The 27,175-nt window shown below is 40.0% G+C and overlaps 1 protein-coding gene across 3 annotated transcripts in view; it reads right to left on the minus strand.

The window, feature by feature from the left end:
* ntrk2b (neurotrophic tyrosine kinase, receptor, type 2b) overlaps positions 1 to 25,881 on the minus strand; it is a 34,170-nt gene extending 8,289 nt beyond the window's left edge. Inside the window, exons 1-15 of one of the 3 annotated variants that reach the window (XM_066660321.1) lie at positions 25,417 to 25,881; positions 17,734 to 17,808; positions 17,542 to 17,613; positions 17,353 to 17,421; positions 15,282 to 15,427; positions 14,395 to 14,546; positions 12,302 to 12,434; positions 8,762 to 9,076; positions 7,216 to 7,230; positions 5,088 to 5,105; positions 4,964 to 4,989; positions 4,680 to 4,779; positions 2,750 to 2,938; positions 1,730 to 1,860; positions 1,381 to 1,553 (exon numbers count right to left, since the gene is read on the minus strand). In XM_066660321.1, coding sequence (XP_066516418.1) covers positions 1,381 to 1,553; positions 1,730 to 1,860; positions 2,750 to 2,938; positions 4,680 to 4,779; positions 4,964 to 4,989; positions 5,088 to 5,105; positions 7,216 to 7,230; positions 8,762 to 9,076; positions 12,302 to 12,434; positions 14,395 to 14,546; positions 15,282 to 15,427; positions 17,353 to 17,421; positions 17,542 to 17,613; positions 17,734 to 17,808; positions 25,417 to 25,610 — 1,808 coding nt within the window. In that variant the 5' untranslated portion in view covers positions 25,611 to 25,881. Of the gene's footprint in view, positions 1 to 1,380; positions 1,554 to 1,729; positions 1,861 to 2,749; positions 2,969 to 4,679; positions 4,780 to 4,963; positions 4,990 to 5,087; positions 5,106 to 7,215; positions 7,231 to 8,761; positions 9,077 to 12,301; positions 12,435 to 14,394; positions 14,547 to 15,281; positions 15,428 to 17,352; positions 17,422 to 17,541; positions 17,614 to 17,733; positions 17,809 to 25,403 lie in introns of all 3 variants that reach the window. The other 2 variants (XM_066660319.1, XM_066660322.1) reach the window with 2 other exon arrangements.
* Between the last annotated feature and the right edge of the window lie 1,294 nt (positions 25,882 to 27,175).

The raw sequence follows: 27,175 nt of genomic DNA on the forward strand, positions 1-27,175 counted from the left end.
AGGGCGGCACGGTGGCGCAGCAGGTAGTGTCGCAGTCACACAGCTCCAGGGTCCTGGAGGTTGTGGGTTCGATTCCCGCTCCGGGTGACTGTCTGTGAGGAGTTGGTGTGTTCTCCCCGTGTCCGTGTGGGTTTCCTCCGGGTGCTCCGGTTTCCTCCCACAGTCCAAAAACACACGTTGCAGGTGGATTGGCGACTCGAAAGTGTCCGTAGGTGTGAGTGAATGTGAATGTGTCTGTGTCTGTGTTGCCCTGTGAAGGACTGGCGTCCCCTCCAGGGTGTATTCCCACCTTGCGCCCAATGATTCCAGGTAGGCTCTGGACCCCCCGTGACCCTAAATTGGATAAGCGGTTACAGATAATGGATGGATGGCATAATACATACTTGTATTACTCCTAATGGTTTCGATTTACAATACTAATGGTCAAAATGAGCTGATGTTGTCTTTATATACCATCAGAAAGTATCACTTCATAGAACCATCATAAATTTATCTCCAGTATTGGTAGATTATATCAATACAGAGGACTTTCTGAATTCACAGCTTACTTGTCTAAATCTTTGTGCCACCTCTACATTTAACATGCTGTGCCACTTCCTGTAAGATCTGATTTGAGACGACTCCTTCAAACATAATCTCTCCAGATCCTTCAGATACCGAGGCCTCTAATTATCAGATCATCACAAGTTTATTACAGGGTTCTACTCAAGGGTCTGAGATGACTCTAGTTAATCAGTTGGTCAGCATTTTTGTGTTGATTTTGAAATGGCTGAAGCAATTAAATATCTGCTGGTACTTGATGGGGTCTATGATACCATGTATCTGAAGGCCCACACCATCACAGATCCACCGTCATACTTCTCTGTGGGGAAGGCCCCACCTAAAGTGTCTGTTTTTAGTCTGGTAGATATTCTAACACCAAAATGAATGTCTTGGATAACCTTGACATTTTCAGTTGCTTTAAAATTTTGCCATATTAGAAGAGCACTTTAAATTTTTTCGCTATTTCTATTTAGCCATTTCCTAATTTGTACAGGTCAACAGCTTTTGCTGTAATGACTGGTCTTTTATATTTTGATCTCCTTCTGATGAAGGAGAGCTGTGTTCCCCTTCTTCATGGACAACCATTTTATAATTCCTTTAGGTTTTTGTTCATTCACTGCACCAATAAACACATAACGGTTAATTTTTTTTTTTTTTTCACGAAACAGCAAATGGATGAGCAATAAATAATGTTTTGTGTTATTTTATAGCTGCATATCTGTAGAGAGCACCTTATGTATATATAAAAATATATATCTCTGCAGGTAAAATGGTGTACATCGGCTCACAAACTTCAAGCAAATTCAACCATTGTTTTTCACATATTTATACAAGTACCTGAGGAACTTGTTGAGGTCTCCGTGTTTCATGTACTCAAACACCATTATGAGGGGATCACTCTCGACACACACACCATAGAAGGTGACAATGTGCTCGTGCTGCAGGTTGGTCAGGAGCTCCGCTTCTCTGTGGAAGTCTGCCCTCCCACTCTCACTCGCCTCTTTCAAAGTCTTCAAGATTTAGAATTTATCATAAGGAAAATTATTTTTGGACACATTAATCACATTACAACAGCCCACTAAGTTCTTCATTAAGAAAACAGGAAGGTTACATAGGAATGGCATGCACTTTCCATTAAAGGCATAACCTGTAACATATTGCGTTGCAAGATTCTAAAAGGTCATACCTTTACAGCCACGAGGATCTTCTCCTGGTCAGGTGTCAAGTTATAGCATTCTGCTAGGAACACTTTGCCAAAAGCCCCCTCTCCGAGTTCTCTCTTCAGCACAATGTTGTGTCGTTTGATGTGTTGAACAACTAGGAATAAAAATAGTGGCATCAGGTGGTATCACAAGCCTGACTCTTCACTGCCACCTGTTTTATGGCTTCAACTACATTTAAAGGAGTATGTATAACATGTAGATCAATGACAAACTACAATTTCCTCAGTGGGATGTATATTATTTTATCTTAACTCATAAACTGCTGTGTTATGGTGCTATGTGGAAGTGAGTAAGTATGAAATCAGTGCTGCAACTAAAAACATCCTTTTGAAATAATGGTATGCCTGTTTGTATTTGACATTTGTAAAATCTTTTATCCAGACAAAATTGGGACATTTTGTAAAATGCAATACAAACATTAAATCTGGAATACTGCAATTCTTTTCTTATTGCATTTGTCAATAAAACAAATGTTCATATAGATTCACAGATTTCTTGAAAAGTTTTGTACTTGCTACCATTTCACAGGTCCCTAATCTCAGGTCACAGGACCCTAAGCTCTGTACATTTTCATATTTTCCTTACTCTAAGACGTCTCTGGAATGTAAACACTATTGTACTTGTATTTATATGTAATGATATTAACATTAACTAAAATATGAGGAAAATGCCCCATTCGTCTTCTCCTTCCAGTCTGATGTCCTATAAATTCCCATCACCTCCTTCCATATCCTATAACAGCATACAGCTGTAAGTAGAAGCCACCCAGAACATAATCAGAACTTGCAATGTCTAAAGGTTTACTGTACAACTATTAGTAGAATAAAATGTTAATTTACATAACCATACAGTTAAACTAGGTTTGGTGCAACTAGATAAAAAGATACATCTTAATTTAATTCAGCTGCATACCAGCCTCATATAGAATGGGCTAGGAAATGTTAGGGGTTATTAACGTGTGGTGTTGCACACTGACAACTCACAAGTGTCTGTTTTCAGCATGCTGCTTGGATTACGGAAGTATTGTGGGTTCTCGATCACAGGGATTTTAGTCATGCCAATGAAGACAGCATCTGGGCCCATCTCAGAGGATGATGGCGTGTTGTTGCCATTGGAGACATGATGGAGTGGGCTGGCTGAGTCGTCATCATTACTGATAACTGAGGAGGAGCCTGAGGAGGAGAAGGGAACAATTACAGACCCTGCAGAGAAAGAATATAGGTATAATGTCACATCATTGGCAAAATATATAACACTACTTAGAATGCCTTTATCTTAAAAATTGTGGACAGGTACAAGACTATGAACATATTTAATTGGAATTATTTTCTAATTTCAGCTGTTAGAAATTACATTATCATGCATATTTTTTCTGTTATTCAAAATCTTGAACAAAGACCTCTTTTAAAAGAGGGATCATTGATTTTCAAAGCAAAACAAAGAAAAAAGAAAAAAAGAAAACACTGAGATTCATGTCAAAACTCAATTCAGTTTAATTCAAGTATATTTATAAAGAACTTTTTCATTTGCATTGATTTCATACTCGAAATTTTATTTAGATTTATATTTTGGTCTTGTATTAAATAGTTCTATAGTGAAAGCTTACCAACATTCACCTCTTCTTCTGGAGAAGGCAATGTTATGTAGGGAACACAACTCGATTTTTAAACAACTTTTGCACATTTAAAGATACATTTATACTGTTTGTACCTTTAGTGAACATTAATGTACTAGTACACTAATTTGTTTTCTGATAGTGAGAGGTAATGGTCTTAGTTAAAGCCTGGTTTCAGTTGGTGGTGTGAAGGCGAGACACTTAGCAACATGCAGAAGGCTCCATAAAAATGAGCAGGAATCCGCAAATCTTTAAATGTGTTCTAGGAAATTTAGAGGTGTTATCTTATGGTCAAAACTGGCCTGACATCAGGCTGGCTAGGACACTTCAACTCAGACAATCTTTCCCCAGTATCAGAGTAGTTGTTTTGCCTGGCAGACACTCTCCTGATATTTATTACACTTTAACTATGTCAATAAAATATGTATTCGGGGGTGAAAGCCCATTTCAATGGCAGCCCAAGACTTTGAAAATTAGCCAAGACCAAATAAGACTAGAAATAAACAGGAACACAAGCCCTCCTGTCAAACACAGAACATAGTGTAGAACAGTAGCTTAGTCCTGTGATCATTAGCGAGGCTTTCCTGTGCTAGTTAAAGCTAGCTGAACTAGCTGAAAGACTTAAACTGTAAATGTTAGAATCTATATTTGACATAACCCGAAGCGAATAAAATGCATTTACCAAACACCTATTTTAGGACCGGTATTCAGGTATTCTAACTTCATATGATAAAGATAAGAATAAAATCACACTTTCTAAAGACAAAAACTTCAGGATTAACATGTATCATATAGGTATCCCAGGACTTGAGGAGAGTAATTAGATTTAGCCCTCATTCATTTCACAAGGAGTTTCTTTTTATCCTCTAGATCTATACTATATATATTTCCTTCATGTACCAACTTTGAGCTAATTTCATGAGTTGATTTTACCTATCTGACCTTAATAGGCAAACAAACATTTACAAGTCAGTGGTCATGCCTAGAGTCAATTCTGGGCACAAGAGCTATGCCCCATGCATATTAAAATTCCAAAATTTTGAGGGAAAAAAAAAAACATTTTTCAGAAAATAAGATCAATAATATATTTTTCAAATGCGGTAGTGTTTATTCTGTTTGGCCTTATCTGAACAAATTTTGGGACAAAAAGTAACATTGAAACTTTGTTATTATTTGGCTACTAAGTTTAAATAAGTTTGCTTTGGCAAAATCAATGAACCCTTTAAAAATGGCAGAGAATTATGCTAAATCCTGAACTAAACATGAAATAATCCATCCAATAAATAACACATGCTCACCTTTCAGGCCAAACTTTGAGTTTCTTCCATATTTGAGAAAGATCAACATCAAGATGCACCCAGTCAGTGCAACACCAGCTATTCCCACCACCACATATAACTAAAATAGGTCAAAAATGAAAAATGAATTTGTTGTATTTCAACAATTGACACAAGGTTTCTTAAAATTGTAAAACTGCAAAGTCACTGATTTTAGATTTTAACATAACAAAATGCTAACGCATAACACAAGCTTTTGGGCTCAGTTGTCTAGTTCTTGAAACTTGGAATGATTGCAGACTTACAGCGACTTTGTCCTCTTGTGGTGGAGCTACCAAACAAAACATCAAAATATACATAATTAAGTGCTGACCAAAAACTTGGAATATAAAATGCACAGGAAGTGTGAGAGAAAACTAACAGACCTACCTGGAATGTCAGTTGGGTCTGATCATTGCATTCACATTCGCAGAATACAGATGTTCCAGTAAAGAACAGATTAAACAGAAATCGGTTAGCTTATACAATCTACATTCAGTTCCACCATCAAGTGGTAAAATAATTTAAAAAATATAAATAAATATGAGAATAATATGAGAATAAAATATTAGCAAGAAAGATGAATATTGAGAAAAATTAAGATTTTAAATACAAACCGGATTCCAAAAAAGTTGGGACACTAAACAAATTGTGAATAAAAACTGAATGCAATGATGTTGCATTGCAATGATGAGGTGCCAACATCTAATATTTTATTCAGAATAGAACAAATCACAGAGCAAATGTTTAAATTGAGAGAATGTATCATTTTAAGGGGAAAATATGTTGTTTCAAAATTTCATGGCGTCAACAAATCCCAAAAAAAGTTGGGACAAGGCCATTTTTTACCACTGTGTGGCATCCCCCCTTCTTACAACATTCAACAGACGTCTGGGGACAGAGGAAACCAGTTTCTCATGTTTAGAAATAGGAATGCTCTCCCATTCATGTCTAATACAGGCCTCTAACTGTTCAATCGTCTTGGGCCTTCTTTGTCGCACCTTCCTCTTTATGATGCGCCAAAAGTTCTCTATAGGTGAAAGATCTGGACTGCAGGCTGGCCATTTCAGTACCCGGATCCCTCTCCTACGTAGCCATGATGTTGTGATTGCTGCAGAATGTGGTCTGGCATTATCTTGTTGAAAAATGCAGGGTCTTCCCTGAAAGATGACGTCTAGATGGGAGCATATGTTGTTCTAGAACCTGAACATAGTTCTCTGCATTAATGGTGCCTTTCCAGACATGCAAGCTGCCCATGCCACAAGCACTCATGCAACCCCCCCCCCAACTTCAAATCGTGACTCATCTGACCACAGAACAGTCTTCCATTTTGCCACACTCCATTTTAAAAGACCCCTGGCCCAGTGCAATCGTCTGAGCTTGTGGAGCTTGCTTAGAAATGGCTTCCTCTTTGCACTGTAGAGTTTTCAGCTGGCAATGGCGGATGGCACGGTGGATTGTGTTCACTGACAATGCTTTCTGGAAGTATTCCTGAGCCCATTCTGTTATTTCCTTGACAGTGGCATTCCTGTTTGAGGTGCAGTGACGTTTAAGGGCCCGGAGATCACGAGCATCCAGTAGAGTTTTACAGCCTTGACCCTTACGCACAGCATTTGTTCCAGATTCTCTGAATCTTTTGATGATGTTATGCACGGTTGATGATGACAACTTAAACGTCTTTGCTATTTTACGCTGGGTAACACCATTCTGGTATTGCTGCACTATCTTTCTGCACAACAATGGTGGAATTGGTGATCCTCTTACCATCTTGGCTTCAGAGAGACACTGACACTCTGAGAAGCTCTTTTTATACCCAATCATGTTGTCAATTTACTTAATTAGTGTTAATTGATCTTCCAGCTGTTCGTTATATGCTCAATTTCCTTTTTCCTGCCACTTATTGCTACTTGTCCCAACTTTTTTGGGATTTGTTGACACACTGAAATTTTGAATCAACATATTTTTCCTTTAAAATGTTACATTTACTCACATTAAACATTTGATCTGTCATCTATGTTCTATTACGAATAAAATATTGACATTTGCCATCTCCACATCATTGCATTCAGTTTTTATTCACAATTTGTTAAGTGTCCCAACTTTTTTGGAATCCGGTTTGTAAAACAGGGCTTTTCAACTCTAAGCGTTGAGAGCCACTGCTCTACACAGAAGCAGCAATTGTGTAAAGGAATGGATTGCAAGGATTACTGGAGTGGAATCCACTGCCAGAAACAGAGGGAAGGCACATCAAACACACTCCAAACTGATCATTCTTTCAGAAAATAAATGAACCATTCATCCCTTATATGTGTCATTAACTACAAGCTTAATGAATTACAAAATGAAAGATAATCCTAGAATTTCATAGCATTACTTACCAGAGAAGACCCCATCTGTAGAACAGAAAAAAGATGGGTTCTGCTGTGGTAAGTCATGTAATTCTAGGTTTATCTTTCATTTTACCTGCTTTATGGATTACAAATGAAAGATAATCCTAAAATTTCATAGCATGACTTACCATAGTAGAACACATCTGTGTAACAGAAAAAAAAACATGGTTAGAAATTCTTTTACACTGATTTGCTCCAAAAGTGCTTTACATAATACTTGTCAAAAATAATGGAACCCAAAGTGTTCTTTGTGGTCAAGAAGTTTGGTTCTCTGAAGAACTTTTCAGATGATGCTTTATTAAGTTATCCTCTCATTTTTAACCATGATATATACCTGCCATATCAGAATTGTATGCTTGCAGTGAACTTTGATGATTTTGCTTGTAAGACAACCAAACCCAGTTTAGCTTCTTTTATAAATCAGTAATAATTGGCTTCTATTATAAATGTGTTTTAGGTTTTCTACAAAGTGGAATGTGTAATTAGTGGTCGTCAACCCGGTTCCTGGAGGGCATCTTTCTTAAATAGCTCACTGTACTTTACAGATATATTTCTGCTATATTTTTGATGTATATTTTGCTCACTAGGGGCATAAACATTCTAAATGTTCCATCACTGGTTCAGCTGTAATCATAGGGTGAATGTCATTTCCCTCCTTAGCCCTACCACTTAGCCCTACAACTCTGTTTTGCCTGGGGGTAGAGGTGCCTAAATTCTTGCTAGGGAAGACGGGTAGGGCTGAGGGGGAGGACTACAACCCCCTTGAAAATTAGATTTTTCTTAGACCAAATAAATAACTATATGATAACTATAGTATTACTTTATTTAATGTAATTTTTGTAATTGCATGTCCCTTTACCTCATAACAAGCATAAAATATTGTTGGCAATTTACTAATGTCTCTGAATTTCCTGTTCCTTAAATGCTACACCAATTACATTCTAGACCCTGTGGCAACTGCAGCATTTAAGATGGAACTGGAAATTTCAAACAAAAAACAAACAGATAGGAGTAGGTGATGATATATTATTTTGGATCACTTCTGAAGGCATGATGCACTAAATTTAACTACATTCAAGTCTAGAATCTCTGATATTGCTGGAGACAGCAGAGCAACACTGAAGTGCTGCTGTTTTTTTTTTGTTTGTTTTTTTTTGTATTCTAAAGACGTATCAGGAACTTGGAGGGTCGTCCTGTTTTGTAGAGGAAGATTTTAAGAACTATACCCTGTGACTCAGTTCCAAGGGCAAGAGAACTCTCAAAAATGAAGGGTAAGGTAATGGGATTCATCCTTAAAGTCCAGTTGTGTAACTACATTTAAGTGCAGATGCAGTATTTGGAGATTCAGTTGGAAAACCTTTAGACCAGTATCCAACCTTGCCCTTTGAGATCAACTTTTTTCCAGTCAAAATCTAGCACACCTATACTCCTATTATTAGTAAGTTTTGAGTTTTCCATTCTTTCACTGAGTACAAAGACATCTAAACGAGTGGCCCTCAGTCCTTTCTTGGAGAAACCTGCAAGAACTCTGAACTCTGGAAGAACAAATCTCTTCCAGAACTTCAGCAACACAGTCCAGTGAAAGGATCTTCAAGAGACCAAAAATGATTTAAAGAACTTCTTGGCTCTTCATATTTAAGTGTGTAGCATTTGGTTAGGTGTTGCTGAACTGACCTGATCCAGAGTGCTCCACATCTGGCACAAACATGAAATGGGCTGTGACATTCTTCTGGTCATCACCAAACTCGTTGGTGGCCACCAGTGTATAGACGCCATTGTGGATGTGTGTGGGGATCTCCAGCTGAAGGCACCCATGGTACTCGCTCTCTGTGGACTCATGAATCTGTGTTTTGATATAGTCCTGCTCCTTCAAAGGCTGGCCCTGGTGGTACCACTGCAGCTCAGGTTTGGGGTTGCCAGTCACGCTAAAAGGAATGCACCAGTCCTGGTTGCGCTCAGGCTCGTAGAGCTGCAGGATCTTGGGGCGGACTAAATTCGGCAAGGGAAGGGGAAGGAAGACAGGAAAGAAAAGGAAGGAAGGGTAAGTGGTATAGGAGAGAAGAGGAGAGGAAGAGAGACCACAGGGATGCAGTGTGGGAAGCCAAACAAGAGGGAAGAAGGAGCGTGGTGAGATTCTTAAGTTGTTTGGTGATCAGGAAAAGAACGACAAATGGGAGAAGTACAGAGGGGATACTAGGAGGAGGAATTAAGCGGAACAATAAGAAAATTAACAGCCTTACTGGGGCATTAGGGATTGTAATGTCAAAAAGAAGCAAAAAGGAAATTAAACTTTTAACAAATACTTTGGGTGAAGCATGGGTCACAGTTAATGACTTGTCATAATGAGAAAAAAATCCAGATTAGCACATCTGGTAATTATACATTTGATGTGTTTGCCTGTACTTTCAACATATACATATCTTATATACAGGCTGGCTGATATAAACAGCCTTATTAAAGTTTCACAAATTTGTCTGTTCTGGCATATCGTTGCTGTTCAGAGAAAAATATGTTCCTCCATTTTTGTCTGTTCTTAGTGTACTACTGTCACGTCCTCATCCTGTCATGTCTGTTTTCCTCGCCATGTGCTCTTTCAGCACATGGCTCTGTTTGTTGTTGCCCTACTCCCGCCTTTGTCCCGCCTCCTTGTCTGTGTCTCATTTGTTACCCTGCCCTCTCATTATCTCTCTCAGGTGCGTCTCGTCTGTGTTTTGTATTGAAGTCCCCTTCTTTCACTTCCCCTGGTCAGACATTTCTCCTTTGTACTGTTTCAAGTCTGTCATGTTATTAAGTCTGTCTGTCTCTGCAGTTTCCCCGTCATTATTTTCCACGTCATCGTTTCATGTAGTTGTTTCATTTCCTTTGTCGTTGTTTTGTTTTGTAGTCTGTTTGTCTCTTAATCTGTCTGTCCTGTTTGCCCTGTTTAGTTCCTCGTATCCAGTTTAGCCTGTTTGGCTCCCTGTTTGTTGTCTTTGTTTTGTTATATTTCATTATTAAAGTACTGTGTTTTAGCGAGTGCGTCCGCATCCGTCAGTCCGCCCTCCGTGAGTCCCTGACAACTACATCATTTCACCACAGTGTGTGAAAATGTAATGATGAATAGACCAATAGAAATGCTTCAATATAACTTGGAATAAAATATACATATATTACATTAATTTCCATTGAAAGTTAAAGAAGCAATCTGTAATCTATTTACTGTACCCAGATGTCCATGGTGTGCGATTATAGAGTAAGCAAACAGGTTAAATTGAAGCACTGATATCCCTGAGAGCAGTGCTGAAGCCAGTATATTCTCTTTGCGGCGTGTCCACTCCAGAGCGGAGTTCTAATGGAGTTTCAGCCTGAGATTTCAACTTCTATCCAATCACATCACAGTCCAAACCCATTGCGTTGCCAGGTGCACAAAATGGCTGACACAAACATGGTCCTGCAGCCATAAATTGACCAAGTGAACAGAAATAATGTTAGATTTTACTGGACCTAAAATGCTTCACTGCTTTCCTAAAAATCTTTATGGTGGAAAGGACAAAATAAATAAGGAATTTAACGTCCTTAATTATTCCATCTCCATCTAAAACAGGGGTGGGCAATCTTATCCGCAAAGGGCCAGTCTGGCTGCTGGTTTTTGTTACAACCAACCAGGAGGTCACATGATCAGTTGTTTTACTGAGACCAACTAATTAAAGGAGTGAAATCAGGTGTGCTCTGGCCACACCAGCCCTTTATGGATAAGATTGCACAACCCTGATTTAGAACATTTAATAATAAGTAGTAAATGCTTCTAAATCCAAGAAAAACCGTACCCACTATTAAATTTTTTTGCATTTTGCTAGCATAGATAGATTTTTTAGTGAAATTAGCTATCATTGTCCAGTAAATTAACTCGTCTTCAGCTCTCCACTGTTTTGAATCTGCATTTTAAATGGTCAGTAATAAAGACTGCTCCTTTAGAAAGGGTTTTCCTTCTTCTGTAAAGAAACCTTTCTTCAAAAACATCTTGGAAATTATTTTAAACATCCTGTCAGCATTTTATGACTAGTGCACCATTAGAAACTATCCATCAACTGCAACCACAATGTCCAGAAAAGTTTTTTTGTAAAATACTTTGTAAGTATTTTGTAAAATATAATGAACCAAGAATTGGTAATTTGTCAATCCTCTTGACAATTTATTTAATTGCAAAATCACACTAAGGAGAATATTCAAGTAATTCCATTTTGAAACATTCCACAGTAATCAGAACAAACCTGGTAACAGGTGAGGGATTCATGTATGGATATAAAAAAGGCAGTAAAGGCTCGGGCTCAGTAACCACTTTGTGCCAATCTTTATGAGAGAATTGTCAAAAAAAAAAAACAGAAATTGTCAAAGAAAATATTTGTTTTACCACTTAGACTTAGACTTTTACCACTTAGAATTTAAACATTTTTTTAAATATTAGGGAAGTATAAGTTATTTTATGACTTATATTGTGCACTACATAGGGTGGAGGGAGATATCTGAGATTCAGCCAATGTCTTAAGAGGATGTACGAGGATTATATATTGTTGTCATTATTATCAGCATAATAATTATATTTAGGTTTAAATCCTGGTACATATTGTCTACACATAAAGAACATGTATACATTCCAAGGTAATTTTGGCTTAAAGCTAAAATCTTTTGTATGTTTTAAAGCAGGTAAAAGTAAATAAACTGTCTTGTGAACTTGTATTCTATGTTGTAAAGCATTTTATGAGGTGCAGCACTATGGAAATAAACAGCCTCGTTACTGAGCAACAGATAAAATGCTGCCTATAACAGTAGTTTACACTGTGGAGTCAGTTCCACTTTAGTTATTTGTTATCATCAGCAAAGATTTTTTTTAGCTAAGAGAATATACACTACTGTAGCAAGTTAAAGCAAGTTCATAGACGTGTGCTTTAAAACCTTCGTATTCCATATTTAGGTCCTCATTTAGCATGTGCGATGATAGCACTTAAAAATATTTGAGAATGTTTCTAAAAACTATATTAACATGCTAAAGATTTTGTTTGAACAGTGATGGCATGGGTTCTCATGTGTGCAACAAAGATTTCCTTTCATTGAATTTCTAACACAGTTACACACACTGATAAATATGGACGTATATAATAAACAGCAGCAATGCATTTGAGTTAATATTAAGACACACGCGTGCACACACACGAATATGGAGGGCAGAGTCCTTACAGAGTATGTTGAGGGTGACAGAGGCCTCATTCTGGCCCACAATGTTTTCTGCATTACAGGTGATCTCTTGGCCATTGTCACTAGGGGAGAAGCCAGTCAGGGTCAAAATAGACTGGAGATCTGTAGATTTAGTCTGATTGAGAGAAAATGGAAAAAACATTATTAAAGAAAATCAAAATCAAATCCTATATTTTTCTAAAGTTCTTCTTAAATTAATAAATATAAATGTTCCCTTTTGCTGCAGTACTATTTTTTGCTAGTTACTCTAGATAATGATAAACTGCTGAGGGTTTAATGACCTTCGTTTATTTAATGTTGAGCAAATGCTTATTGCTGTTTTATTCAGCTGTAAACATAAGTAACAAACATAATGGACATGTTCATTATTCAGCTGCATGCAACCTATGTCTCTTTATTGTGTAATAATAATTTGAAATAGACTCCTAATAATTTTGTTTCTCGATTTATAAAAGTAACTAAAGTAACTATATATATATTTAGTTATAAAAGTAATATATATATATATGAATGCCATACAGCAGACTACTATGAAAATAGGTCTAGCACAGAATCTCCAGAATCTCTGATACATCCAGGCAATCTCTCTAGCCTTTCATCTATAAATGGGTATTCATTCTGTATTTTTACCATGTTTTAATTACATTATTAGCCAAGTCTGAGATATCTGCAATCATTTCATTTTCCAAAAGTCATAATCTGCATCCTAATTAATATGCACTAAATTGCATTATATTAATAACAGCATATTTCAATGAGTGAAAAACTAACCAGACTTCATAGAAATGGTTGGCCAGCTGCCTAAAACTATAAAGGTACACGCAAGGTTTGTGTTTGTTAGATAAAAACACATGACATAATGACTAATAATGTTGGGGTTTTGTTCTATATGATATACAGACACCTTTACAGTTGCTAATCTTTTCCATTCATCTTTAAGGCCTTTATATTTTGAAAATAATGAAAAAAGAGGAAATAATATTATTATTTTTTTAATGCTCAAATATGTTTTTAAAAAATTTATTATTGTTTTCAAATCTTCTATTAGCATTTATATTTTGGAAATGTGCTTCCATTACACCTTCTGGCATTGACTGTTATCTGCAAAAATGCATGAACTATAAATAGACAATTAATATTTGCTTCTTTTTTCTAAGTCATTTTAATTAGATTTGTCAAATATGCAAAAAGAACTTAGCTCATGATGTTGACCTGTTCCACAAAGCAGTGCCAACTTTAAATGCATTCTTGCATTCATTTATGTTTTTAAGATTAAATTATAAGTGCTCCCTGGACCTTAACCAGCAATACATCCCACAGGTTGCTGTTTTCATGCCTGCACTAGGGACACTTTGTTGTAAATATTATAGAAGCAACATTAAATATTAATGGAAAACATGAGGCTTTCAGGCTCCTGTGGTATGAGTGTCTAATAGAGCTTAACTGGTCCATTACTGGTTGAAATGTAGATTGGATGTTTAAGTGCTTATGCATAAAAAGTATTATGTACTGGATGGTTAGCCTTGATGTGTAGTTAGAATGTCCAAAACAAGTAACCATGCATTTATTGTTATTGCACAACATGCAACAAAATGGTAAAAAAAATGTATTTAACCCATCTCTAGTAGTCTTTCTCACTAATTAGTATTTTCAAATTAAATATTGAAATTCCTAATTAAAAGAAAAAAAAATACAAAAATGGGGATACCAGTGTTGGTTCTGACAGTGACAATAAGCTTGTCCTTGCACACAAAACAGATTAATTTGGCAATTAATTTTACAGGATAAAAATTAATGACTGGGGAGGGTAATAATACATTTTATTTAAAAAGTGCCTTTCAAGACACCCAAAGATACTGTACGATAAATAGTAAAAGAAGCAAATGTAGGCTTTATAGCCATCTCTACCTTAAAAGAGAGAAGGTGTGGCCATGTACAATGGCAGTTACTGACTTCTGAAGTCTGGAATTTTATATCTGACATCCTGCTAAACAATGATCCTCAGTTTTCATGCAATATCATCTTGAATTGAACTTTATTTAGCCATCTGATTGCAGTAAGGGTCACACTTTTACCTCAAAGCCAGTTGTTAGTGGTGGATGGTCTGTGGAATTTAAGTTCCAGGATAAGTTGGGGGCTGGAGTTCCAGAGGTGCTACAGATCACTGTTGCATCCGTTCCTGCCATCTGGGTAACCACACTGGGGATGACCTCAACTCGTGGATATTCTGCAAAAGAAGTATTGATATTTGACATGTTACTATGCCTACTTCTACACTACTTCTCAGCTATACTGTTCATAGACATACAACTGCAAAAGGGAAATATGTTCAGTTGAATATACCACAAGCTACAATATGTTGATTAGGCCGAAGAACCAAAACAGTTTTTTCCATTGCAACATACCAAAGCAAGCCTTTTGGAAACTTTTTTGTGAAGGGTGTGACCTGGGCTAATCTCTACTTAAAGGAATACTAAGTAGTAGTAGCACCTTTAAATTACAGCTTCAATGCTCTGGGCTCAGCACTACAAAAACTGTACTATGTATCTTTTGGAGGGGGATAAGAAACCACCCCTCTCTCGCTCCCCTTTGATTTCCAGACATTGCTTTAAAAGTGAATTACACTCTGAAACTGTAGGGGGGGCAAAAGGGAAAATGTAGTGTTCCTCAATTAGCAAAATCTAATTTAAATGCTAATATTATTCCTCACAGCTACATATTGGCACTCATAGCTAATGGACAAAAAAATTCTTGTTCAATTCCCTAGGGATTAATTATTTGAGGAAAAATGTAATTTCAGTTCTTTTAACCAGTATGGATACCGCAATTAAATTGCAGCTAAAAAAAGCTCGAAAAAAATCGAAAAAAAAAAAAAAAAGATCGAAAAAAGCATAGCGACTTAATACAGATGAGGGATATAAAAATATGACTACTGTATGTTGGGAGATGCAATTTATCTTACCACATGAGGGAACAGTGAGTTTGGAGAGGCTTTTGACTCCGGCCCCTTCTTGCTGGCATTGGAGCTGATCTCGCTCACTATCATCCAGCCAAGCCTTGATCCACATGTTTGCACACACACACTGTAGAGGGTTTCCAGCCAGCAACCTGCAATGACAGAGAAAGATCAACACACACACTGGAGAAACAGGACAATGCCAAATGGAGCTTGCATTCAAATCTAGCACATGTCAAAATCACATATTAAAGCTGGAGTAAGTGATTTGTCTGAAAGGCTATTTGTTAAATTCCCTGAAATACTCAGTAAATCAGCAAACCAAAAAACACACTTTCTGTATAAGCCACAGAACTTTAAAATCTCCATCCAATCATATTATTTGGACCAAACCTGAAGGTATACTACTTTACCTTCAGAGCTACTCTGATGCTCTATGTACAGAGACCTGTGCCTGAAGATACATATCTAGGGAGAAGGAATGGTGGAAGGAGAAGGTTTCCAAACAAAACTGAGGCTGGAAAGATATCTGTGTATCTGTTGGGTGTTTTCTTACATGTAAAAAAGACATGAAGTAATTAGATGGCGTTGGGTTGCAAGGAATTGTGCTGCTCTCTGTGTGCATGTGTGACTTATCAAGCTTCATGTGTATTTATTTTTTAGAGGAGTGGCTTTAGAATTAAGGCTGAATGTATGGGATGGGACATGTTTCAGTTTTCAGATTCTTTTCAACTTTTTTGGACGTGCATATTGGTTTCTAAACAACATCACATCCTCCAGCTTTAAAGTACAAACCCCATTTACACAAAAGTAGGAATATATTTTGAATTTGATGCTTGCAACATACTCCAAAATTTGGGAAATAGGTATGTTTAAAGCTATGTAACATTACATTTACTTTTAACTACACTGTTGAAATATTTGGGAACTGAGGATACAAATTGTTTATGTTTTGCAAGTGTACTTTTTGTTCTTTATACAAGGCTTCAGCTTCCCATCAATTCTGTTCTCACCACTGTCTGATTCTCTTTTTCATGATTTGCCATAGAAGATAGATCTAAACTGCAGGATGATGAAGCACACACGCTCTGTGTCTAGTAAACCATACTGTAGACGTACATGTGTGATGAATTCTGGAATTCTGGAAAACTAAAATATCCGTGGACTTTACAAGAAAAGATAATGCCTGACGGCAATATATGTCTGTCTAAAATCCCAACATCTGGCTTCAATACTACATTCACACATATGAATGTCACTCATGTTATGGGCACTGATATACTACCATACCATGAAAGATGTTTTTCATGTTTCACTCTTTTCGGTCAGTATGGTTTTGAAATTTGGAAATTGACTATCTATTTCGTCCCAGAAACAAGTTAAAAGTTGGACTCATCAACACATATTTTCATTGTCATGAAAACTTTAGTTAATTTAAAGAAAGAAAGAAAGAAAGAAACAAACAAACAAACAAACCAAAAAAACTGATGAATGACATACATACTCCTCTCACATTTTTGTTGCTGAGTTTGTGCTAAATATTAGCATGTGTAGCTTTCTGGGAAAAAAGTTTTTTTTGGTAGGTGAAAAAAAAATGTCACGGCATGTCAGATTACCTCAGACATGGCTGAAAGACCTCAAACTTCAGAGGATTAAAAAATGGACTCATCAGCACATTTTTCCCATTGTCTTCCATTGTCTCCCTAGCATGAAATTGATGTATAGCTTTCTCCTTGCATAACAGAAGTTAATTTTATGACTGAAACTTGGGGGAATATCTAATTTGAAAAATATCTGATTTTTTTCCCCCTCATGAATTATGGTCCTGGTCTGTTTTTACAACAAGTAGATCTGTCTTTAAATTTGAATGTTGAATGTACATAATAGTGCTAGACTGTTTTATTTGTTTTATAGCATTTAGCAAAATGCCCCAAGATTCCCATAAATGGGGTTTGTAATAATAAAAATTAGGAATCAAGACACAGCATTAATGTGAAGATTCATAATGATTCAACATTGTGAAGATTCATAAAGATTCAATAAGATGAGTATGGTTTCACTGTAAAGAGACACTTACAAAGTTGAAATGTTGCAGTTGCGTATCGCTGTCCACGACAGTGTTGACAACTGGTTGTCTCTGAGATTCCTACGAGCCAAAACATCAAAGCTTATGGAACACTTCATAGAAAAATTGTATTGTAACCTGCTATTTGGCTGTTAAAACACATTAATGAACTCTGAAGATAAAATAACCCTCAAAACTTACAGATACTGAAGTTTGGCATTGTTGGCAAAGGCTTTTGGAGACACATATGTTAGATGAGTGTTGGTCACGGTTCTGTATTGGACAAATTTAAGTACTGATGTTAGACAATGAATATCTAATCAAATAAACCTAATCACATTCAGAAGAAATGGTCAATCTGCCTATGAAATGTTATGAATAAGAAATACTCACAGATTCCTGAGATTTGTGTAAAACTTCATATAGTCTTCAGTGATTGTGGCTAGGCTGTTCTGATTTGCGATATATCTAAAAACACATAAGTAAAGAACACATTACTTTTTAAGGATTGTAAACATAGCTGTATACACACACACACACGCACATACATCTTAATGTACAGTTTTTTTAGTCTTTTTTTGTGAAAAAAAAAATCATTCATGTAGCATGTGCACAAGCTTGGAAATTTCAACTTGCAAACACTTTTTTTGGGGTGGCACGGTGCCGCAGCAGGTAGTGTCGCAGTCACACATCTCCAGGGACCTGGAGGTTGTGGGTTCGATTCCCGCTCCGGGTGACTGTCTGTGAGGAGTTGGTGTGTTCTCCCCGTGTCTGGTTTCCTCCCACAGTCCAAAAACACACGTTGGTAGGTTGATTGGCGACTCAAAAGTGTCCATAGGTGTGATGTATGCCTTGCGCCCAATGAATCCAGGTAGGCCCTGGACCCACCGCAACCCTGAACTGGATAAGCGGTAACAGATAATGAGTGAAACCCTTTTTTTGTATAGAATGTATTTCAATTCTTGAACTTAGACATTTACCCCACTCTTCTTTACTGAAGTCTTGGGTTGACTCACATGCACCTATTGTATGCATACATTTTCTATGATGTATAGGTTAAAGAACTATGAGGACCATTCCTTTCAAAAGTAGTTAATGGTGGATTTGAGGTATGTTTTGGAAACTCAATCTGTTGTAGAAGCCAAGCCATCCTTGAGGTGGGTCCTGAGCCAACACAGAATCACTGAGCACAAGGCAAGAACACACCCTGGACAGGGCACGCGTCGATCATAGGGCATCACACACGCATACAATTTCACACCTGTCACGCCCTCGTCCTGTCATGTCTGTTTTCCCCGCCATGTGCTCTCTCAGCATATGGCTCTGTTTGTTGTTGCCCTAGTCCCGCCTTTGTTCCGCCCCCTCGTCTGTGTCTCATTTGTTACACTGCACTCTCATTATCTGTTTCAGGTGTGTCTCGTTTGTGTGTGTATGTATTTAAGTCCCCTTCTTTCACTTCCTCTTTTCGGACATTTCACCTTGGTTGTGTTTCGTATCCAGTTGTTTCATTTCTAAATGTCATAGTCATATCGCTCCCTTCAGTTTGTTTGTTCCTCGTTTTGTCTTGTCTGTGCCTCGCTTCATTTCCTCTGTCATTGTTTTGTTTCTCCGTCGTCGTAGAGTCTCAAGCCTGTCTGTTTCTGCTTTCCCTCGTTTTGGTTTTTGCCCTAGTCTTTGTCTCTGTTTCGTTATTCCTTTTTGTAAATAAAGTTTATCTGTGTTTTAGCGTATGCGTCCGCCTCCGTCAGTCCGCCATTCGCGTTACCCTGACAGAATGTCCAACCCAGTACAGCCGTAACACTGGACAAAACCCTTAAACAAGGGGAGAAATTACTGGCCAGAACGGTGGGTGATCAACCTGCTGTTTTACAGTCTTTTATGGGAGTCCCTACAGGATTTGAAGGTGTGAGGGTTTTATACTACAGTGCAAACTTTATTTTCAGTTTTTAACCTGTCCTGCTCCTCCTGACCTGATCCAGGTCATGTTTGTTAAATCCCTCCTCAGAGGAGAAGCGTTGAAATGGGCAGAGGAAGTGCTGAAAGAAAAAGCCCCGGAACTTACTGTGGATTTATTTTGTGAACTTTTAAAAACAAGATTCTCCCGGACGTCTCTGCAGGACCCCCTGCTTCCGAGGACGTCTCTGCAGGACCCCCTGCTCCCGAGGACTACCCCCTCAGGTCCGGGGAATTTTTTTTTTTTTTGTGGGGGGTTGAGGGCTGGTACTGTAGCCTCAAACCTCAAGACAAAGGAGATGAGGCTAACAGGGGCGCCTTCAGAAAGTCACACAAGCGTGCGCCCACCAGACCTCCTAAGCCTTCCACAGCTCCTGTCTCTGTGAAAGCGGTGAATCCAGCCGCTCCAGTCCCCAAGAAGGCGGCTTCCACGGCCGCTCCAGTCCCCGAGAAGGCGGCTTCCACGACCACTCCAGTCCCCGAGAAGGTGGCGTCCCCTGCCGCTCCTGTCCCAGCAAAGGCGGCGTCCCCCGCCGTTCCTGTCCAGCGAAGGCGGCGTCCCCCGCCGCTTCTGTACCTGTGACTGTGGCCCCGGCCACTCCAGGTCGTGTCCGTAGAACTGAATCCCCAGAACTGTGCCCAGGCTGGTTCCTCAGACTTCACCAGACATTTGCCAGTCCTGGGCATCCCCCAGTTGTTTTGATTCCCATATCTGTTCCTGTCCTAGTTCCTGTCTCTGTCCTCGTCCCTGTACCTGTGTCTGCCTTTGTCTCTGTTCCCGTCCCTGTCACTGTGTTCATGTCAGTCCCTGTAAACGTCCTGGTCCCTGTTCCCCTGCCAAGTCCTGAACAGTCCCCTGTTAATCCAGTCCAGTCCCCTTTTCAGTCTACTGTCTTATCACCTGTCTATTCTCCTGTCTTGTCTCCAGTCCAGTCTCCTGTCCATTCCCAGCACCCAGTCCCGTCACCTGTCCTGCCTCATGTCCAGTCCTCGTATCCATCCAGTGTTCAGTCACTTGTCTTGTCTCCCTTCCGGTCCACTGTCCTGTCCCCTGTTCTGTCACCTACTTCTGTCCAGCCTTCTGTCTCTAGTCCCGTTCTGTCCCCAGTCTTGTCTCCATTGTCTACGCCTGTCCAGTCTCGATCCCTGTCCAGTATCCAGCCCAATGTTCAACACCCTGTCTTGTCACATGCCCCTGTCCAATCTTCTGTCTCTGGTTCTGTCCTGTCCTCAGTCATGTCCCCGTTCCTAAACCTGTTCAGTCTCCAGTCTTGTCTCAGTTCCTGTCCAATGTGCAATCCCAGTCTCCTGTCAAGTCTTGTGTTTCCACTCCCGTCCTGTCTAATCCGTTCCAGTCTCTAGTCCCGTCTCCTATATCCCGTCCTGTCTTGTCCCCAGCTTCTGTGTATGGTCCCCTCTTGTTCTGAGTCTTGTCACCCATTGGTTCATTGTTGTGTTTTCCATGCCCTGTCCTGTGCCAGCTCCTGGGGGGTTTAGGTGTACGCGCCCCGGGAGTTGCGCGTTCAGGGGGGGGGCATCTGTCACGCCCTCGTCATGTCATGTCTGTTTGTTGTTGCCCTAGTCCCGCCTTTGTTCCGCCCCCTCGTCTGTGTCTCATTTGTTACCCTGCCCTCTCATTATCTGTTTCAGGTGTGTCTCATTTGTGTGTGTGTATTTAAGTCCCCTTGTCTCACTTCCTCTTGTCGGACATTTCACCTTGGTTGTGTTTCGTATCCAGTAGTTTCATTCCTAAATGTCATAGTCATATCGCTCCCTTCAGTTTGTTTGTTCCTCGTTTTGTCTCATCCGTGCCTCGCTTCGTTTCCTCTGTCATTGTTTTGTTTCTCCGTCGTCATAGAGTCTCAAGTCTGTCTGTTTCTGCTTTCCCTCGTTTTGGTTTTGCCCTAGTCTCTGTTTTGTTATTCCTTTTTGTAAATAAAGTTTATCTGTGTTTTAGCGTATGCGTCCGCCTCCGTCAGTCCGCCCTTCACGTTACCCTGACACTATCCACCTCCCAACATATGTTTGTAGAATGTGGAAAACCCACAAAGACACGAGGAGAGTACTCCTCACAGCTCTTCACTGAGGTGGGGATTTTACCCAGATCCCAGACATCCTGAAGCTGTGTGGCAGCAATAATATCTGCAGTGCCACTATGCTGCCCATATATTTGTCAGCTCTGGCTTTTTTAACAGATGGCTTGATATAGCTTCCAGGATTTGCTTATATTTGGTGGAATACATTCTTTACATTCAGCAGCGCAATTCTGCCAACAACACTGGCAGCAACACAACCCCAAAGCTTGATTTATACCCCATTTCCAGACATGTTAAAACGCTCTGCAAAATGTCAATAAAAACAGAGTGGAGTGATTTGCAAATCATTTAAATGAGAAGTTCACAACTGTAATCAAAACACTTTTTATAAAATTCAGGGGTTACTCACCATTTGCTAGCCCTCCGGTCTTTTTGCTTGCTCCGGTCTAATGTGTTTTTCAGATCTTGAATTTTTGGGAATTTTTGTTTTATTAAAATTATATGCCTATACCTAATTTGATGAAAAAATTGCATCACATTTTCCTTTAACAATATGCTTCTGGAAACTAAGGGAAACTATTGCTGTAGCGGTTGAACCCGTAGGATGTTTTCCCGTTCCTGCTTGTTATTATGTTATCTGCTAAACACTTTGCAGTTAAATATACTTGCAGTTTGAGCAGCACAGTGGCAGCAGGTAATAGTAGAGGTTGAGGGTTCAAGTCCCGCTCCAGGTGTCCGTAGGTGTGAGTGTGTGAGTGAATGTGTGTGTGTTGCCCTGTGAAGGACTGGCGCCCGCTCCAGGGTGTGTTCCTGCCTTGCGCCCAATGATTCTGGGTAGGCTCCAGACCCACCACAACCCTGAACTGGATAAGCAGTTACAGACAATGAATGAATGAATACTTGCAGGTTCTTTCAAGTCATAGTAGGGTTTTAATTGGCCTTTCTTTTCAGCATATGGGCAATTCCCTCCAAAATGTTCCTTGGTTTTCTCGATCTCATCTTAACCTCTACAGTTCCCCTGATCTGCCATTATTCATAACATTCGGTGCTGGAGAAACTACAAGCTGAAACTGTTTGACAATCTTCTTATAGCTTTCCTCTTATTTTGTGGGCATTAAAAACATTCAGGTTCAATCAGTGGTCTGAAGAAGACCATCATTGTAGAGTGTAAGAACAAGATCTGAAGAGTTACTTTATAAGGCTTGGATTAGACAAAGCAGTGCTGCTGGAGTTTTTAAATACTATGTTCACTCACTATCCACTGTTAGACACCTGTCCCTTAGTGGTCCACCTTGTAGATGTACATTCAGGGACAGCAGCTCATCATTTGCTCCACAGTTTATATTTATCATCCTCTAGACCATCATCAGTGGTCATTGGACAGTGCCCACAGGAAGCTATTAGCTGGAAATTTTTGTTTGTTGGACTGTTCTCTGTCCAGCAGTAACACTGAGAGCTTTAAAAATGCCAGCAGCCCCTCTGTGTCTGATCCACTCGTACCAGCGCGACACACACTAACACCAGCACCATCAGTGTCAGTGCAGTGCTGAGAATGATCCACTACCCAAATCATATCGGCTCTGTCATGTTTCTAAGCACTGAAGGACAGGGAGAAAGGGGCAAACACAGTATACAGAGCAACAAGAGGACTACAGATTGTATTTGCAGAAGTACAAAGTGCTACTTAATATAGACATTTATATAAAATTTAAAGAAACAATGTATGTTTGGAAAGAAAATATTTATCTCAAGGGAAATTGTGTTTCATATAACAATATAACATTTGAATTAATATAAATACGACTTAAATTAAAAATTTAACATAATTTTAATCACAAAGCAATTAACACTCAGAAGAGTGCAAACCTGTCTTCCTGACTGCTCAGTGCAGTTTAATTATTACAAAGATTTGTTACATTTCTACAATTCTCATACATGTTTTTGTGGATGCATTTATAACAATATCAGTTTTTATCAAAAAAAAAAAACAATATGATGTTTGATAAATAGCTTTGCATATTATTTTCTATGATGTGTCTAAAAAATTGCAAAAATGCAAAAATTTGAACACCCCTGGTCAATATGACATTTTGTATACATTCTAGGTGAAATGCAGAAGACACTTCTTCGCATATAACACACCATAAAGAAGATTGTTTAACTTTTCACCACAACAAAACATGTAATATGGTCGGAATGTGTTCTTTGCTTGTTTTTCCAAAAGCCTGAGGCCTGTTGCTTCTCAGGACTTTCAATGTGAATTTGATTAACTGAATCAGGAATGTTGTTCTGTGTGTGTGTATTTAAAACTTCAAAGCTATATTATTTGGGATTTTTTGGATTGTATTATCCTGATTTGCTAATATCATTTTAAATACACATTCAACAGATGAAATAAACAATAAATTAAATTCAGGATACTTCAATATAAATACTTAGATATTCTGAATACAAATTTTTATTTAAATTTAATAAGGAAAAAAAGGTGCAAAATTCAAATGCAACAACTAAACAGCACAAGTATCATTATATAAAGTAAAGAAGCTCTCCAAGAAAAAAAAAAGTATCTCCCAAGGTGCTACTTCTTCACATTGGAGGCGTCAACATCCTTTAGTTTTAATGCTAGCGAATATCAGAAGATTTTAGATTATTCCAAATATATTATGGCACTTTTCTTGGTCCCTTAACTGTGAAATGATCCAACGATGCCCAGAGTAGCGGATATATTTGAATAACAGAGGAGACTGAAACATAAAAATTGGACATATGTCGTTTTCAGTGAAAACGACCGTGTGCTCGAGGCCTGTGGCTGAACGCTGAGACCTGACTAATTCTCTGACAGTGTGCGTTCCGGTCCCCAGCTGATCCACGCGCCCCGCATCTCGTGCTGCCCATCCCCTCACACTCGCGCCGCACGCGCGGCTTTAATGAAGGCGCTCGCGCTCGTGATTGCGCCGTCCACGCGCCTGAAGTGACTCCGCGAGCCGTTGTCGTGGAAACGGAGTGACATATTTGCGTAGGCGCTGATGCCGTTCGCTTTGCGGACCCTATTCGTTCGACTCTACGCGAGAACACGACGCTACAGCGCGATAAGCGTCCATTTTGCGTTCGGCGTTCGTGGCTGCGCGTGGAGATGTTTACCTGCGGTAAAGACACGGCGTCTGACAGCCGAGAGTGGAGACATCATGTCGTCGCTTGACGTGTTCGAGTCCACCTTTCAAGCTCCCACCTTGCTCATTCACATGATTTAGACAGAAATGAGCATACTCAAGGGAGAAGCAATGAAATGGACACGCGCTCTTGGTTCGTTCATGTGGCCTGCGCTGGATGACTGGTACACACTGATTTTGAAAATGTCTTTCACTCATAATCCACACTAATGATCACAGAGAGGAGACACAACAAATCGACTGTGGCCTGGTGCCTTGTGGAAATTTCACATAGGTTCTACTTTTATTTACCATGCCCACCCCCTACCCCCCATTCACCCCCCCCCCTCCCTCCGCCCCACGCACCCACTCCTCCTGCCGCTTACAGATGCGCGCTCGCGCTACCGTGGACAAACGCAAACACCGCGCGCAACACACAAGCACACGCACGCATAAGCTCACACGCACACTCTCACACAAGCCATTTTAGTTTACGTGTATGCGTGTGTATGTACGTACGTGAGTAATATAGGCCTTATATACATATATATATATTGTGTGTGTGTGTGTTGCATAAATTGAGAGTCATAATTAGGTAATCTTTTTTCCATTTGGCGTCAGTATATCGATGCTGGCTCTCTCTCTCCAGGTCCACCTGCATTCGAGAGAGACGGAGAAAGGGATACGGGAAGGTTATTCGGTGTCATCCGCGATTTTTAGACACGAGTCGATTCGCCCGAATATTCGAAAAACGCCTCCACACATGGCCTATATACTCACACCGTGAGTAAGTGTAAATAGCCTAAAGAAACAAAAAAGACTGCCCCCCCCCTCCTTAATATTTGTCAGTGAGGCTGTTCACGCCGTCGATCACAGGGCTGTTAAATGCAGAGGCACGACAGGTCTTCGCGTCTCCTCTGCTCACCGTTTCTACTTACATGTCCGTGATGTTCTCCATGTCTGTCTCGGGAACGAGGATGGGGAAGTCCTCGATGCCTGGGTCTTGCTCGACGCACCAGATCCTTGAGGTGTTACACGAGCAAGATGCGGGGCAAGAAGAGGCGAGCTTCAGCAGCCCCATCAGAAGCCCGTAGAAGCTCCATCGAGCCATTCCGCTGAGCCCTGCGGCCATGGCTGCTCCCCGAGTCGCTCAACCCACCACCACCACCTCTTCTCCCACCAGGAGCACAACGGCCGCTCTCTTAAATCACTCCTCGCTCTGCTCCGCAGAGGTGCGCTGCGCAGAGCCGCTGGACGCCGCTGGGCGACACTGTCATGGAGGGAGCTCGAGCTCGGCACAATGGCGCGATCACACCATCTCAGCGCGGGGGGCGCGAGGCGCTCTGCTCCTCTCCGCTTCCCGCCGTAAAGCCCAGCTCCCAGCGCGGACTCTCGACGCAGACCGTTTCCCAACGATGAGGGGGAAAAAAGAAAAAGGCGTCTAGATCCGCCGCCGATTTTTTTTTTCTTTTTTTCTGCTTGCCGTGGAATCCGAGCGGAGTAGAAACTGATTGGCTCCAAGGCAGCACGGCCGCGCGGTTTCAGCCAATCAGCGACGCGTTTTTCTGACCGCGCCGCGATCCCGCCCCTTTCACTTATTCCCTCAGCAAAGAACTGTGGGGAAGACATGGACGATGCCGCTACATTTCTCCTCGTTAAATACACTATATTGCCAAAAGTATTCAGTCACCATCCAAATAGATAAAATCAGGTGTTCCAATCACTTCCATGGACACAGGTGTATAAAACTGAGAACTGTCAGTAGTATTATAACCAAGTGTGGGCAATTAAGAATGACAGCAACTCAGCCACGAAGTGGTGGGCCACGTTAAATGACAGAGAGGGGTCAACGGATGCTGAGGCGCATAGAGCGCAAAGGTGGCCAACTTTCTGCAGAATCAATCACTACAAAGCTCCGTACCTTTTGTGGCCTTCAGATTGGCTCACAAAACATAGAGAACTTCATGGAATGGGTTTCCATGGCAGAGCAGCAGCATCTATCACCAAAAACAATGCAAAGTGTTGAATGCAGTAGTGTAAATCATGCTGCCACTGGACTCTAGAGCAGTGGAGACTGTTGTTCTCTGGAGTGACGAATCACACTTCTCCATCTGGCAATGGGATGGACGAGTCTGGGTTTAGCAGTTGCCAGGAGAACGGTACTTGACTGACTGCACTGTGCCAAGTGTAAAGTTTGGTGAAGGGGGGATTCTGGTGTGGGGTTGTTTTTTAAGGAGTTGGGCTCAGCCCCTTAGTTGCAGTGAAAGGAACTCTTTAATGCTTCTTGGACAATTTCATGCTCCTAACTTTGTGGGAACAATTTGGGGATGGCCCCTTCCTGTTCCAACATGACTTTACACCAGTTCACAAAGCAAGGTCCATAAAGACATGGACGAGTGAGTTTGGTGTAGAAGAATTTGACTGGCCTGTGCAGAGTCCTGACCTCAACCCGACAGAACACCATTGGGATGAATTAGAGCGGAGACTGTGAGCCAGGCCTCGTCCAACATTGGTGTCCGATCTTACAAATGTGCTTCTGGAAGAATGGTCAAAAATTCCCATAGACACACTCTTGTGGAAAGGTTGTGTGTTTTTATGATTTCAACAGTGAAAACAAGTAAATGTTGAAGAGATCCATTCTGATATCCTGCTGCATAGCTTCAGCTAACATCACTTCAGGATGTGTAAAAGTTATAT

This window comes from Hoplias malabaricus, chromosome 2 (assembly GCF_029633855.1).
Source record: "Hoplias malabaricus isolate fHopMal1 chromosome 2, fHopMal1.hap1, whole genome shotgun sequence".
Classification (NCBI taxonomy): Eukaryota; Metazoa; Chordata; class Actinopteri; order Characiformes; family Erythrinidae; genus Hoplias; species Hoplias malabaricus.